This window comes from Convolutriloba macropyga, chromosome 2, assembly GCF_964194025.1.
Source record: "Convolutriloba macropyga chromosome 2, txConMacr16.3, whole genome shotgun sequence".
Lineage (NCBI taxonomy): Eukaryota > Metazoa > Xenacoelomorpha > Acoela > Convolutidae > Convolutriloba > Convolutriloba macropyga.
The window spans coordinates 37,704,647-37,721,595 of NC_134469.1; the positions used below are offsets into that span (position 1 = coordinate 37,704,647).

The 16,949-nt window shown below is 37.4% G+C and overlaps 2 protein-coding genes across 3 annotated transcripts in view; both read right to left on the reverse strand.

Moving 5' to 3' along the window:
* Positions 1 to 12,653, reverse strand: part of LOC142358639 (protein phosphatase 1 regulatory subunit 21-like) — a 169,268-nt gene extending 156,615 nt beyond the window's left edge. The window contains exon 1 of the mRNA XM_075410102.1: positions 12,624 to 12,653. The gene's annotated coding sequence lies outside the window, so the exon portion shown is untranslated. The remainder of the gene's footprint in view (positions 1 to 12,623) is intronic.
* The window catches only part of LOC142358640 (uncharacterized), a 478,284-nt gene that overhangs the window by 200,097 nt on the left and 261,238 nt on the right, over positions 1 to 16,949 (reverse strand). Inside the window, exons 3-4 of one of the 2 annotated variants that reach the window (XM_075410104.1) lie at positions 4,293 to 4,511; positions 3,919 to 4,224 (exon numbers count right to left, since the gene is read on the reverse strand). In XM_075410104.1, coding sequence (XP_075266219.1) covers positions 3,919 to 4,224; positions 4,293 to 4,511 — 525 coding nt within the window. Of the gene's footprint in view, positions 1 to 3,918; positions 4,225 to 4,292; positions 4,908 to 16,949 lie in introns of both variants that reach the window. The other variant, XM_075410103.1, reaches the window with a different exon arrangement.

Genomic DNA, 16,949 nt, shown 5'->3' on the forward strand with positions numbered 1-16,949 from the left:
GTACCATCAATTAATAACCAGAAGATTAATGTATAATTTTGATTATTTCGATAAATATTCCTGATTATTCCGAAGGCATGCAAACTTTAACCTTTCGGTTGTATTATCAATTTACATGTTTGAAAAGAAAAAAATTGATCGTCAACCAGCAAAGCCCAAAATTTCAAATTGACCTTGTCGTAGCCTAGGTAAACAAAAATCGGATGTTTTCAACAATTGCCCCCCTTTGCCAAAGGCTATTCTTGAATAGAATTTAAGCGAGCGATTTATTAACCAATCAGAGACTACTAATAACTTTCAACGTATGTGCATACTATGTTAAAATGAATAGAATAAATTACGCCATGCTATGTTAAATAGCCGAATTGGAATGATGCAAAGCGAAATGAATTTCCGACTGGCGGATCGGTGGGCGCGCTTCGTCTCGATAACCGACCCGCGATTTCCGGATTACATCCAACAGCGCATGAGAGGCATGGCCGTGAAAAGCGGTCCGCAATTGCGCTTAAACTAATATTAGGGGGGGGGGATTTTCTACTAAGTACCAAAGGGGAGCAATTGTTGAAAAGATCCCAAAAATCTAACATTTAAGGCCCACAGACTTCATAAGATCAGCTGAACTTTCATGTCTTTACCAGCAACAGCCTTTAGTAATGGAAACCGAAATGGAAAACGTAATGGAAAACTAAGCAGTAAAACAAATAGTTAAACATCGGCACTTAAGTCGATTAAATTTAGTATCAACATTTCATTCAGCTCTTACACTTTAAATTTTGGTGGTTGAAACCTATTTATATTGCACAAAAAGTATAACGTTACTAGGCAATTAAACAAAGAGCGTTTGACATCGGTTCTTAATTAATTAAACAGAAATGACGGTAAATTGATCAAAAAAGACGGCCATTCAATCCTAGTCGAATTAAGTCTGGTGTAATTATATGGAAGTTTTACTGACGTTTCATAATTCGAGCCAAATTTGTCTCACGTTAAAAAACTCAATTGAAGAGCAGCAAAATTTTGGCCCGAAAATGCATGATTGCATCACAAGCCAGAAATAAGGCAAAACTACAACACAATTTCATTGAAAAATAGAACACTTTTTTAAAAAATCTCATTTCATTAACAATATTTATTTTTATGCATAAACCACGATGAAGGCAAAAGTCAGAATTAGATAGTACGTTACCGATTACAAATGAAAACACAAACTACCAAAATTCACATCCGCAGCATATTTTGTATTTATAAGCATGCAAGATTTTGAAAAAATTCTATATACACCAAAAAATTATTCTGTAACAATTATTATTTAACTATGAGAACAACTAAAATATTGAGTCAATATCATTTGTTTTAAAGACCAGTTTTCAATGTCACCTTTTTTCACATAATAACAAACTTGAATATTTGAAACAACTTGCCCACTACCACTTCTCAAAAAATTTTTTTGAGTTTTAAATTTCAGTCCACGAGGCTCAAAAAGTGTCATCGGAGTTAGATTTTAAAAATGCAGTGCATTAAATAGGGGGAAAATTTACTTGTAAAACTTGTTTCTAAATCTATCACATCAAAAATATTCAAAAATTGACCTATATTTGCAGATAGTAAATTTGCAAATTCACACTACCGGGTCTCCTTTGCGCTAAAGGCAATTCAGCATGATTAATTGAGCAAATTACTCCATCAAAAAATCATTTTCAGTTTTAAAAGACAGTACCCCAATTGCAAATTCTTAAAAAAGCAGTTCTAAAACAGAGTTTTTCGATATTAAGAAACCGAGATACCGGGATAACCAAGGAAAACCAATGTAAAAGGCACAAACGTTGAAGTTACCTAGAACAATTTTGACTGAAAAAAACTAAAGCACTATAAAATAGCTGACAGATTGCCAGAAATTAGCCGCAAAAGCTTCGTAGATCTCGTCTTAAAAAGATAGTAATAGAAGACCAAAAAACTTTTATTAAATGCTGACGTTAAATTTTGATTAAGAATCCGACTAAAATAATTGCTGAGCCAATTTCGTGCTCTCAATTAACCTTCAATTAGAGTGACACGCACTCACTTGACAGTTTCTCTTTGAATTAAAATATTGAATTAAACAAAAGTCAATTTAAAAGTGAGGAAGTCATTTATGAAAGTGAGGTAAGTCACGTGTGAGGAAATCACGTATGTCCAATCTTCACGCGATTGAACTAAAAACGTGTTGAAAAATCAAGTGAAAAAAAGTGACACACGCAATTCAGATGAACGTGCATGCACCAATGATGAACAAAAAGCAGATTTAAACGCCATATAGTCGTAACACAAACCTTGACGTCGAATAAAGCCCAAGAAAAGACCAATAATAGCCCAAGCTATCGCTTTGCAGCTACTAAACAATACGAATTCTTTCTTCAGTAAGAGACCATAGATACCCAGAGAAATGGAAAAGATATGTTCCTTTTTTTTACAAAAGTGTCTTGTGTTGCGAAGTACCCAAAACTAAGCGACCTTGTATTAAAGCTGTCCAAATACCGGCTAACCACACCCGTTGTCTCGTTCAAAAACAATATAAATCAGAAAATATATTCCAAATGGAACTGCCATTTAACATTCAAATGTCAACCATGGACATGAGATAGTTTTACGTTGTATAATGGTAAAGAAAGACAAAAACTAAAATTGGATTAAATTAACAAATTTTGCCTAAGCCAAACATCAAAATTGATACCCAGCATATCGAAGGTCACTAAAAAACTAACAAAGACTTACTGTACTACGAAAACATGAAAAACTTGAGAAAAATTGCAAACGATTGCACCTCAAACTCTAATAACCGCTTACAATGGACAAGAATGCTTTCAAAAACACTGTGAAAATCTTGAGAATCAATGTTGAGAGCCAATTTGGCCGAAAAAAGAGTTCAAACAAAATATCGCAAACAAAAACTTCTTGCAAATAGTTTTTTTACGTCCAGTTTGCTCGCAGAATGATGCTTGACCAAAAACCACTCTGTTCCTCTGCTTTTGACTCTTTGCAGCAGCTTGACATGAACAAATGCTGCATTCCTTTTAAATCATGTTTAACTAACAGTAGACGGATTCGAAAAATATAAACCCGCTAATTTTGGATGAATTTCTGGGAAATGACAGGCAGGGCAATTTAATTTAGAGGGGGTGAAGCTTAGAAATCTCGATCCCGTGTTGTGTATCGGCCCCCCGTGTTTTTTATGCCCCTAATTGCAATTTATAGAATGTTATATAGCAAGTTACTAAGTACAAAAAAGCACGTGCAGCTGGGAGCATAAAAGTTACAAGCCTACTGATCTGGGGGGGGGGGGGGGTTAGTGGGCACAACACGTAAGCCACTGAATTTTACCGGCTCTGCTATTTGATCGCTTACTATCACGTTTATGTCAGCAAAAAAATTTATGATAGCAAAAACGGAATGAGCGATTGAGATCACTCAAAAAATCAGAAGACCAGTGAAAAAAGTCACTTGAGAGCGAAGAATGTTCTAGAATAAGGGAAAAATGGTCAACCGAAAAATTTACGTATAAAAGACACACATGTTTAAAACAATTGCTTCGAGAGCAATTAAAAAACTAAGATCAGCATTACTACCCTTCGAGTCGTAAAACAACTTTTATGAGCCACAAAATAGCTCTGACTATCGCTAGGCGGCTATTACAAGTAAATTCAAGAAACTGCCATTCAATGTTTTCTTAGAGCTAATTTCAATTTGACATCAAATCAAATGAAGCAGTATTCTGTGCGATTTTAACTCAAGCTTGCGTGAGCTTGAGGAAAACAGAAACAATCCAGAGCACGGAGGCCACCTAATTCTCTGGGGTTCTGAATTTTTACAACCAAGAGTAAAAATTCACAAAAAAACTGACAGCTTAATTAAATTGTTTTGTTGACTAGTTGAAAAGCTAACCGAAAGCAAGAACTCCAACATCTCCTTCTGTACCTCTATGAAAGTTGATAGCCATTCCAATAAAACCTCTATTCTTTAATTTGTCGTTCATTTTGCATTTTCTCACAAAATATTTACCATCCAGACTTTTCTTCAAAATTTTTGATGGCAAACTTGTCGATGTGTCTATGTCTGACAAAATGACTCGTCCGATGTCAAAAGTAGGAGGCTCATCAAAAAATTCGTCAATAGTGAGACAAGTATGTTTGCGTCCAATTGCCTTCAAAATGGTGGCGTTCACTGTTTCTGTATCGCCAATCTGACTATCTATAACAAATATGACGAATTTTCGACTTATTTGCTTAGTTAATAATTTAAATTCAAAAACCACAAACCTTCGTCCAAACTAATATTTCGACGTCTCTTAACTATTCTGTTGTCTGCTGTGCTCATATCTGTCTCTTTTGTCGATAATTCAGCTGCTGACTCGGGAACATTTTGCTTCAGACGCTTGGCGGTCGTTTCAGATGCCAGGGTCTGAGAGGCCGAAATTACAGCACACACGCTGCTTGTTCCACCAGCTCTATTCACTCTGCTGCTATCATTATTTCCACCTATGGAAGGAAAAGATCTGGATTTTTGTACTTCGTACATAGTCTTGCTTATCCTTTCTTCTACAGAGTATACACACTGACTGAGAACACTCGAATTTTGATATGGATTTATGCCTCTGTGAATTTGCTCCCAAGGTCGCCGTATAACACCGCTTACGCGCTGGAACTGCACTGCCATTTCTTTCTGCCCCAAATTTGAGAAATTCCTAGTAGAGGGAGATAGAAAAGGTGGAGTGAAAGAAGCAACCACTGGGACAGGCTGACCGAATAACTTGAAATTTGAGTTCACGGAGCTCTGATAATTCTGAAGTAAAGTATCTGCCATACGCAAATTTCTCCAATAAATGGCCACTAACGCAGCGCAACACGAATTAAGGGCTCCCTGCTGCGTTGAAGCTGGAACATAAATACAACTTGCTCAAAATTTGCTACTACGCAATATCAATTTTAAATAACGCAAGGAACATAATTTTTTCGGATCGTTTTCTTATGTGACCCACACGTAGTTGTGTATTAAAATAAACAGCGCACATTCTATGATAGCACAATGATATATTATGCACGGTCATATGTTCTAAAATTGGCGTCAGATAAAGAAGTTGCGAATTTATGACAGTTGTGGATCTGAACTATTTTTTACTTGCAGTCAAAGCTGGGACCCAAATTCTGCATGCCACCAAACGTAAGTTTGAAAAACTGCTAAGAACGAAGCGATGGTATTTAGCATTACGGCGTTTAACTCAACAAAAATGAGCAAAATTCGACGAAATCTGACGCCTAGTGTGGCCTTTTTTCTTTTCTCAAAATTGTTCTTTATTTGCACACTTGGCCAGTCAACAGTCAAGCTGGCGTGCAAATAGGTGATCTCTTTCGACCACTTCACTAAATTAACTATATTGCCAGTACTCTAAGACCGTACTCTAAACAAACAGCTCTTGGAACACGCAAAAACTAAATAAATTGCATGCCATTTTGTTTGGAAAATAAATACACTATGCTCAAGTGGCACAAAAGTAAAATAAGTTAAAGCGGAAAGGCGACTAAAGATTAAAAGATCAACAATTTGAAACCAAACATTGCCTGAGGAGCAATGGGGTAGGGCAGATACATTAACCCACTTAGGAAGGACAAAATTGCTTATGGCCCATTATTCTGTATCCGTGCTAGACAAGTACGAAGAGCTAGAAGATCGCGAGCAAGGATTCATTTTAATCTTATTCTTCACCCAATTATATTCCAGAAGCAATTCAGAACGCAGGGAGCGGACTCAACACTTTTATGACATCTGATATGACGTCAGGTCATCGTAAAAGACTCAGAGGACTAGACACTGTCCGTATTTACCCCAGCACTGAAGACTTCAGAGGCTTTTGGCCGCTCAGGTTGTTTTTCTCTAGAGCAACAACCTCCGCTGAAAGAAGACGATTGGCCGTCCGAGAAACATCCAACATCTGATTGAGTTTGCAAAGGCGATCTTCTAGATCTTTTTTCAGGGCCATCTCCCTGGTGGCATCAAAGGTCACGGTGATGAGCCTCACGAGTCTAACAAAGCCGTATCAGAAGAATCTGTAGATCACGATTTTTAGGACAATTGTCTCATGGTATCTCCACAAGATCTGCAGCATCCAGGAGAAGCATGCGCCTTGCATTATGAGGGTCCTTAAGGCGAGCTCTACCATAACGGTAGAACTCCACTACCCTCAACACTACGCGCAGAGTCGGCAAATAGACTAAGCCACTTGAGCAGTTCGGACCACTTCGCAGAGGACCCACAGTATGGCGTGCAGTGCCTCCCTCTTATGGGCTTGAGAACCCAGCTGTTGCAGTGTCACTCTGAACGACTGGAAAATTTTAGGATGGCGGACAACAGATGAGGGTACTTTCACTCGAATAAGCAGATGGACAGGCGCCAGTCTGCTGCTGATTACCCCGGGGTTGTGTTAGATTGCCCTGAACCCAGTAACTGGTCGCTCGCCATGCTTCCAGTTATACCTGGAATCCGGCTGAAATTCCATATTCTCATCCAGCAATAGAATTGCAGGCGAAGAGGCACCTGAGAAAAATCACAAGGAGAATGCAAGGGCTTGGAAAAGAAGGCATTGTATCGACCGATTACGTGCTGTTGAACATCTGAAACAAGCACAGTGTTTTCATAGATTAGAGAAAAGGTTATGTGGTGCTGGCGATTTAATAACAAAGGAAGTTTTGAAAGAGGCAAAAAGATAGCTTTTATGAGACGTTATTGGAGGCAAAGAACGAAAACGCCCTAAATAATTGTCGTAAAACGCGTAGAATTTATTTGTGCCGAGGGATAAATTGAATAAACTACTATAGTGCTATTATCAGGACTCTCATCATTTTCATTTACAAGTTCTCATGATTTGCAGGCACAGAGGCGTTTATACGTTTTATATGATTTTGAAGCATTTGCGAAGAGGGCGCAAGGAGGTAAAGAAGCCTGAAAACAGTCCAGAAAAGAAAAGAGAAATGAGCCTGGGCGCTAAAACAAGCCTTCATAAATGAGGAACCCTAAAAGCGCTATCCTTGTCAACCTAATTACAGTGCATCTTCCGGCGTAATACAAGCCGCAACTGGCAATCGATTGAGAAATCCAAGCCGCCAAGTTTTGCAATTCATCGGAAACGCTTGGATTGAAATGCATTCATCCGTGATGAGAATAATGTCTGATGGGACCAAGATATACTTTTCGCCAAACTGGTACGTCACGAGTATATTAGCATCAGAGCATTTACAGTGAACTCTGATAGTAGACCAGCGGTATGTAATAAAGGTAAGTGATCACTAAAATCTAAATGGCTGAAAACAATTCAGAGATTCGGGCGAGCGAGAAGTAGGGTACAGTTAAGGTGCTATGCGTTCACAGTCAGCGTACAATTGGGATGAATTATGTAATTGAATTCATGAAACGAATTAGCGTATCATTACCCAAAGTAACAGGAAATTCTGGGCAGTATGGGATGTCCGCAATCCTAGCTTCAACCTTTGCACATTTCTGAACGCAAAGAACAGCACCAGCTTCAGCATGTATAGCAACCATGCAGCCAGATCCTAGGAAAAAGTTCGTGTTGTTCAATTTGGACGCCAAAAAATGAGTCAATTCAATATCATCTCACAAGTAGTGTAAAATTCATTCTCGACGAAATTGAAAATTCGTTTGACATGCATAAAATCAATTTAAGTTCCATACACTAAGTTTTGAATAGCATCTGTGTTGGCTCAAAGTTTCTAAAGCATTGAAAGTTGGGACTGGGCGAGAAAATTCTTGTTAATAAACGGAGTCATCGAATCAGGCAGAATGCTCTAGACCGAATACCTCGTAAGAAGCTTGAAACATGCAAAAACTCATCTGCATTTCCACCTCGGGAGCATGAAGAATAGACCACCAAAAGTAGGGTTTTTATTATTTAGTTTATTGGTCCTACACTGTTCACGAGTGAAAATCGAGCTTTTTTTGTCGTATGAACTTAATCGATGTCATAGTCCACACGCGAAGTGATGCATTTCACAAGGCTAGAATTGCTGAACAGAGCATCTAAGCAAACAAAATCTTGGTCAGCATAGGAATAAGCTTAACAGAAAAATCCTGTACAACGTACGTCAGTCATCAGCAGCAGCTCGATGTCTTTGGTAAACTGCTGTAAATTTTGAATCACTGTTTTCTGCCAATCACAGTCTTCTGAAAAATTGGCTAACGGTGACGGAGTAGCGGAACTTGCAGGATAGGATTATCAGGATTTGGTGACCTTGAAGAGGTATAGCCTCTCTTTCGGCTAACTGAACTAACACAAGATCATCTTCAGTGAAGATGGATTAGGGACCTGCTCTTTCAGTTTGGTGGAACCGATTTCGGAGTAGTCGCCGATCTGGCGCTGTAAAAAGTTTTATGCAATCGTAGTGAGCAATTTGTTGTTTCTGGTTTTGACGTCTTGTAGAACAAAAAATATCTGGCTTATCACTTTTTTGGGGACCCGCAGTATCTTTGGATGCATGGGTTCGAATTCCACTCCATTCACCAATGTAACAACCGGGTACGTTACTTTAAAAAGTGAACGAAATGCAAATGCAGGATTCGTGGTCTGTTTTGTTTCAAAATAAATGAACAAGACTTTAAGAATAATTGATATCACCTTTTCTGACCTGCTTTCACTTGAATTTAAAGAAAATCTGAATAATAAGCTTGATAAGTCTTTATAACAAGGAAATGGTGAGAATCAGCTCAACTGTCTGAATTGAAAGCATAATGATATTATGTATATTTGGGCTAAGTTGTAATGCCAACGGTACTTGAAACAAACAGTTAAAACCCGCAAAAGCCAAATAAATTAATGCCAAGTTGCATAGGAAAAGAACAAACGATTCTCAAGTGGCACAAAAGTAAAATAAAATTTATTATTATTCTTATAGGTTTACGCACCATTTACAAACTCAAAAGCGTTTCAAAATCAATTATTAAGTAAAAAAAAGTTCAGTTTTTCACGATAATCAAACTCATGGGGTATAGGTTTCATTTTAAAAGGCAACTTATTCCATTCGAAAGGAATAGCAAAACTGAATGATCTTCGCCCATATGCAGTTGTGACATTAGCAACCTTCAAATTGTACGCACATTGGCATCTAGTCCCCTTATCATTTCGGAAAACTAATGCGCCAAGGTACATCGGAATTTTCCAACGACGGTGAACTAAACGGTGACCAAAAATTAGATTTTGTAGAGGACACGTTGTTTCATGGGTAGCCAATGCAATGAAGCTCTTTGATATAATTTGAGTTCATTATACACTGTAATTTCTATATAATAAATACAGGTAGTCCATAGTACTGTGAGTTGCAGTAATCTAGTCGCGAGAGAATCATTACCCGAACTAACTAGATCAAAGACTTTCTGTCGACTGTATCTCTTATGGAATAAATTTTTCGCAGGAAAAAACATCTACGACACAGCAATAACTTGTTTCGTATATGAAGGTCTGGAATCTAAGTTGAAGCCCAACAAATTAACATTGTTAGAAAAAATTGGCGTCTGTTTGAAATTAAATATTGCTATTTGAACTATTCATTCTGTTAATAAACATGTATTCAGATTTATTCGAGTTTAATCGCAGCTTAGCACCACTGAACTTTTGCAGAGTTGTAGGTATTAAATCAAAAAATCTGAATGATCGAAGCATGGTAAACAAAATAGATAAGTGTAATCGGCATAAAAATGATAATTGACATCAAGACGTTCAAACAGAACTTCCAGAGGAACAAGATGGCAAGAAAAAAGAACGGGACCTAGAACTGATCGTTGAGGAACACCCGTTTTTATAGTTCTTGGCATCGCATATTCACCATCAAAAAACACTTTTTGAGATCTACTACTCAGATAACTATTTAAAAAGCTAAGCATTTTATCTTTGAAACCCAAACTTGTTTCAAGAATTGAAAGATGTAATTTATGACCGAGAGTGTCAAAGGCAGCTGACAGAACAACTCCAATGCAAAATGTGCTCTTTGTCCTATCTAAATTGAGGAGCAAATCATTTGTCACCTTAACCTTGTCTGTAGAAAAAAAACTTCCTGTAAGCACTTCGGTATTTATAAAAGAGATTATTCTTTTCAAGGTGTTCACGCATTTGCTTAAAAGCCGCCCGTTCTAATAGTTTTGAAATGTTACTTAGGTTTGAGATTTGCTTTCTTCGAGTGGGGCTTAACAATGGCCATTTTAAAGGACTGGGGGAAACAACCCGCTTTCAGGAGGTCGAGAAAATAATAATCTGACTTTACAAGATAGGTCGGAATGATGTCCAGTGGAGATGTACTGTTTGACGACGCCAACATAAAATCTCTAAACTGCCTTATCGACAACTCTGTGAACCAATTCATTGAGCTAACTCGTCGAAGTCGGTCTGCAAGCTGTTTTTTGTTTTCATATTTCGGGAGCTGTTCTACATCTTGGTTAAGAAGCAAATTTAAGGTGGCAAACTTTTTACGGCTAAAACTTTCCATCAACGCATTCTCAAAGTATAATCTAAGCTTCTCTAAGAAATTTTCAAAATATATATGGGTATAATTTTGATATTCAGATTTTAGTACAGATGTTTTCAAATTTCCGTATTCAGCTTTTCTCTTTCGTTTCCAACTCAACAGCTCGCTCGCCGTCAAAAAATGGGCATTGATGTTTGGTAAATGTTTTTATTTTGAGTGGTGGAACGAAATCCAAAATATTCTCAAACCTTAGATACGTATCCCATGCTTCATCAATACTTGAGGCAACATCAAACTTTAAGCACGGCTTCAATAACTTAATAAAACCTTCAGAGTCAAACTGCTTCAATTTCTATACATCAATCGGTGTTGAGATTTGCGTTGTTTCACACTGCTGAGAGTGAAGCAAATAAACGAAAGGTCCGAAGAAGTAATGAAGCTATTCGATTCAACATTAATTGAAATATTGTTTGACGCTATAACATGGTCAGGAATCCAACCACCTCTATGCGTTTTCTCGCAGACGTACTGAGTCAGGCCGAAATCTTCAAAAAATGAGTTCCACATTTTCGATGCATCGTTATTTACATTGAGTGAAATGTTAAAATCACCCAAGAGAACAATCTTGTCGAATTGTAGTCTTTTCTCTTCGAAAATAGTAAACTGATCAATGAAAGATTTAACATTTTATCCAGATGGTCGATAAACAGCGATTGCTAAATAACTGGTAGCCCCAACAGTTAAAGAGGTATAACAGCATTCAAAAAATTCAAAGGTAAACTTTTCAAAATTTTCCAAATGGAGATCATATCTATAAAAGAGGCAAATTCCACCTCGTCTTTTATTAACCCTTGGTGCACTATAGAAAAGAAACCCCCGGGGGCCAACACTGCTTTAGAATAAAATCGTCCTCTGAGTTGCTCGTAATCCATTTACTTCCAAGAGGGCATTTACATCGTTGGTTTTGTTCCCGAGAGCGTCGATCTTTGTTTTAATGGAGGACTGGCTAGTAGTCAATTTTGATGAACTTTTTTTTAGCCAATCACGGCCGGCTTCATTCAGGTAAAATCTTGACACCGTAACGTTTTCAGGTCAGAAATCAGGTAAGTCAACTTACGCCTCATCAATCTTAAATACACAATGGAAAACTTTCAGGTGAGCTACTGACATCAAAGTCTGGCGAATATGAAGTAGATCAACGTTATTTTCTACACAGTACTCCATTTTCAATGCTGTTATGTTCTGACTCAATCGACCTACATATAAATGACGACGCTTTGGGGGGTTTTTTAACACCCTTGATGACTGCTGAATTGGTGTTCGTTCCCGTTTTTACCTCCTTGGTTGATCTTACTTTTCTCTGTAGAGTTTCAAATTCAAATTCAGTCACTTTTCTCTTTGTGTACTGTCGCACTGTGATAACTGGATGAGCGGTCGTTTCGATTCCTGCCGGGTCTACTTTTTGCAGCTTTAAGAAAAGGGAATTCCGGTTTCTTTATCAACGTTATCTCATTGCGTAGCATTGTCACATCGCGGATCAAAGAATCAACACAATCGAGCTTTTTCTCAACGGCCGTATTTCTGTCCAGCGCAGATAGTTCTGCAGTAAAGATAGGAGTACAACCAGCACATGTCCAGTAGACCATTCCTTTGCGGTACTTGAAATTCCCAAACAACCAAAGTGAACATATATTTTCTTACATTTGACACAAAATGCACTCACTTGTACAGTGCAAGGCTCGTTACATTTTTTGGAGAGCTTCAGGCGCTGGCACCATTGTAACTTGGAATAAACGGGGGAATAAGGGAAGTTGCCGCTAGGGGCCTAAACTAATTAGTCGACCAAATGTGGAGAACGCTCACACCAAATGTTTGACTAAGAAGAATATTTAGGATGGCCAAAAATGTAGGGAAACAATCAAGCAGATGCGGAGAACTTTTTCGCCAAATGCTTGATACCAAATTTGGAATTGTAGATAGTTCGCGTATAAATTCTTCCGCCGGAATCTGAAATCCCCGATAACTTGGGCTACCCAAAACAAAGTCCGGCCTTTGATATCACAGTAAATAACAACAATCAAGAGCTGAAACAGAATTAAATAGCCTCCCGGGTGCACTTGGAGACTATTTAATAAGTTTATCACAACAATTAGGCTAAAGAGGAAAGGCGTCTCAATGCTAACAGATAGAAAAATGGTAAGCAAATATTGCCAAATTAGGAAACGCGTTGAGCTGTTGCAACAAGGTTGACAATAAAAATTACAATATTGAAGCATTCATGGGATCTTGGTGGCGGAATAATAGAAGAATATTTTTACAGCAGAATAAACCAACACATCACTAAGTGCTTAAGAAATTAGGCGCTGTAATAGGTTCCCCAGATTTTTTAGCCAATGAGTAACAAAGAAGGCGTCAATGTTGGACAATTTGACTTTGGTGGATATCGCCATTGTGCAGTGGACATTTTACGGTACTATCTTGGGTCACCACAAATTGTTTATTCTATCCGATGCAATGTAAAAATGCCATTAAAGATTTAGAGGTCTCTGACATTCTTCAATTTACCACTTTTGAAGTTCAACTCAGTAGCCTTTTCAGACATGGCAAGGGATCAAGCATTTCTCTCAATCAACAAAAGTGAGGACCAAACCCAGGACCGATTTTAGTCAAAGCGGTTGTGGATCTAGGGTATGCAGCAAAGTCGCATCCAACAACACAAAGTTTCAGATGCAGTCGATGATACCACTTTCACTACTCTCCTCAGAAAGTTCATCACGGGAGAACGCTAGGCTGTTATTCTATCTCTGCCTCAATCAGTACCCTGGCCCTGTGCAGCTCCAATTTCGTCGTGGACTATATATTTTCGCGTACCCTATAGCCAAATCGCACAAGCATTGTCAATCACAGCAAAGCGTGGATCAGGCAGTAAGCTGATCTCTATGATTTGTAAATTTTGCTCATAATATCGCCCGATGAAAGGGCACAAAATATTTTTTAAGTCTATTGTTTCTTTCAGCCAATGAGCGGGGAATCAACGTAGTAGTGAACACGAGAAAACTGAGAAAATCAGGAGATAGCGATAAGGTGACGGATCTTTAGAAGAGAACGGCAAAATTATTTTTGGCGATTAGAATTGTAACGCTGTTTAAACATTGTAGATTTAATTTGTTTTGTAATCGAAGAATGCAGACAAATTAAGAGCTAAAAATGTACATATTTACTACATAAATTACCGAATCTTTCCCCAAAATTGCCCTAATATTTCTTCAATCATTTGAATGTTTCTCCTCAAAGTTTATTTTACTATCAAACATTTCTGTAAACTCAGTGATATGTTCAAAATTTTCAGGAGTCTAACGATCAAAGTTGTATCCAAGGTCGACATCACCTGTTCTTGGATCAGTAAAATTTGTGCAGCACGTTTTCAAAACTGAAGTGAAATTTTGGAACAATATATTACAACTCGGTGGTTATAATGTGAGCAGGTTGCTTCCTGTATAAAGACTTTTCATCAAACCTGATGTGATCGAGAGTGGCAGAGACTGCCTGTTCCACGTTAGCCAAGTAAATGTTAACCAAAATACTATATAACAACACATAATTTGTTACTGGGGGTCAAGAAAAACACTGGGGGGGGGGGGGGGGGGCAGAATAGATCCGAATCATCCTTAAAATGCATTATTAGCACTATAATGTTTCTTGAGACTGTCACATTCAACTACATCTAGAACCATCTCTTTGCATGCCATTTTATGATGTTCGGAAGCAGTGAGTCCACTTCGAATATGCGAATGGATGTCTGTTTGAAACTTCGTGAGAGAGGTCGTGTACGTACAGTATGAACATCAGAAACTCTAAGAAGGACCCTTGCGGGGCACCGCTGCATTATTGACTTGTTTCTGATTTAATGTCCCCAACTAAATGGCTGCTGTTGCTAAGGTAGCTTCGTCTTTCTGACAGCATTCGCCAACTATTCTAAATTGATTTAATTTTTTGTAATGCTGTTACTGCTAAACTGTCAAATTCTTTGCGGACGGTCGATATACAAGGACGCCGGTTCTTTTTTGTGCATTTTTTTATGTACTGCATCAAGAAAGGAGGAGCAATTGACAAACCGCTGATTTATGATCCCTTGAAGATTTCTTGAAGCTAATACCGGTACTGAAGTACAACGTCAAAATTCCAATCAAATTAAACAAATACGTTGAAGATCACTCAAGTACAAGACAAAACGAGGAAATCATGAAACCAAAAACCAGAATTAAGAAAGCCGACGAAAATTTCCGGAAGTGCCAGTTAAGAAAGAAAGAAAGAAAGAATTAATTTCTTCATGCATAATTGAAAATTATAAATTTAAATTAGCTCAGCAATTTTTAAAATTTAACACAAAATTAGATAGACTAGAAGGACTGACTGGCACTATACAAACTGTAACATGAAGAGGACAGATAACAAGACAAGATGGTCTACAATGACCTGCCCAGGATTGATGAAAAACAAAACATCACAATAGAATTAATTGGAATGAAAAGTTAAACTGTAGTCGAAACAAACGTAAACAAAGATTTCACGAAATGAAATGAGACTGTAGAAAAAACTCTGCTTTCTGTCGTCGGTCATGGGTTGCTACATGTTAACAGAAAAAATCTGGTATCATACATACATTAATGCACTCTAAAGCTTAATTTTAAAATTTGAAAATCTTTAAAAAAATAGGAACTTAAATACTAGGCCTGCGAGATTTTACGATTGATCCCCTACTTACTCCCTTAGCGACCTTGCCTCTACTGACGGTGGAATGAGCCTCTGGATTCAACTAGTGAAGCCAACCGGTCATGGACCATCTGATTGAGCACAAGCAGCAAGGTCAGGAGTAAGTAGAAGTCACAAAAAATTACCCGCAGCTCATACACTAAATACATACCGTACTAACTCAAAATTACTAACAAGGAAGGTAGTTTTGAATGTATGATAAAAATCATTCACTTCCTTATACGAGCAACCGATCAAGTCAGGCATTATATCAACCTTTCTTAATTTATTATACAAAATAGTTGAACGATATTGAATAGATGAACGTTGAATTTTTGTTTTGAACGATGGCACTTTAAGCAAATTTAAACAAGAAGAGCGTGTTGAAGAGAAATTATGAAAAGTAAACATACTATTTAAAAACTCATCGTAATGGAAATTGTTGATAGATTTCAGGACAAATTTTAACAATTCAACAATTCATAAACATGTAGTTCATACACAGAGAGAATTTTATTATCAGCGAATATATCTTAACTACTGTAGCAGGAACAAAACTGTAAGTGAGCTGTGTCTGCAGCACCCTTAAATTAGTACTCCATACTGTAAAACAGGATTAATATTTCTACGATAATATCTTAGAAGTAGTTTTCTTGGCGTATAATGCCTAAGCTTCGATATAATGCCACAATGCCTAGATAACTTTCCGATAAGTTTTGTAATATGAGTCTGAAAGCAGAGCTTTGTATCAATAAAAATACCAAGATATTTACACAATGAATTATTTTTAACAACAATATTATTAAACGCAAACATTGTACTAGGATTGGAAGCACTTTTAACAAAAGTCATTTGAACTGCTTTGTCTAAGTTTAGCGCTAACTTATTAGCATTTAGCCAATGACTTATTCTACTTCTGTCCTCTTCAATATCATTTCGGAGGCAGGCAAATGATGTTACATTTGTATCATCTGCAAACAAGTAGACTTCAGAGCTGTTACAAACATATGGAAGGTCATTTATATATATTAGGAACAATAAGGGACGTAAAATTGAGCCCTGCGGTACCCCACATTTAATCGGAAGCCATCTTGATGACATGCCACAAGCTTCCACCCGTTGTTTTCTATCACTAAGATATGACCTGAACCAATTGTAACATGGTCCTCTAACTCCATAACATTCTGATTTACGTCACAGAATTTCATGGTCTACCGTATCAAAGGCTTTTTTCAGATCAAGAAAGAAAGTTACTACTTCTCTTTTATAGTTTGAACTAAATTTTTCGGTAATGCAGCTACCGCGTTCATCGTACTGTGCTTTGCTCTAAATCCATACTGTTTGCAATAAAAAAATCCAAATTTTTCAAAATAGTTGTGTACTCTTCTATACATTGCCTTCTCAAAAACTTTACTGAATACTTTCAATAACGATATAGGTCGACAATTGTTGATATCAGATTTATAGCCGCTTTTAAACAACGGAAAAACTTTTGCACGCGACAAACTGGAAGGAAATTTACCTTGTTTTAAGGATTGGTTAACAAGAGCAGCAAGGAGAGGTGCTAGTTCTCGGTTAAACGTCTTTACTATTACATTGCATATGAAATTATCGTCTGAGCTATTTTTGTTATCAATCGAATTAATGAGATCAGAAATTTGTTTTTCTGTGACTTCAAATAAAAACATGGACTGAATT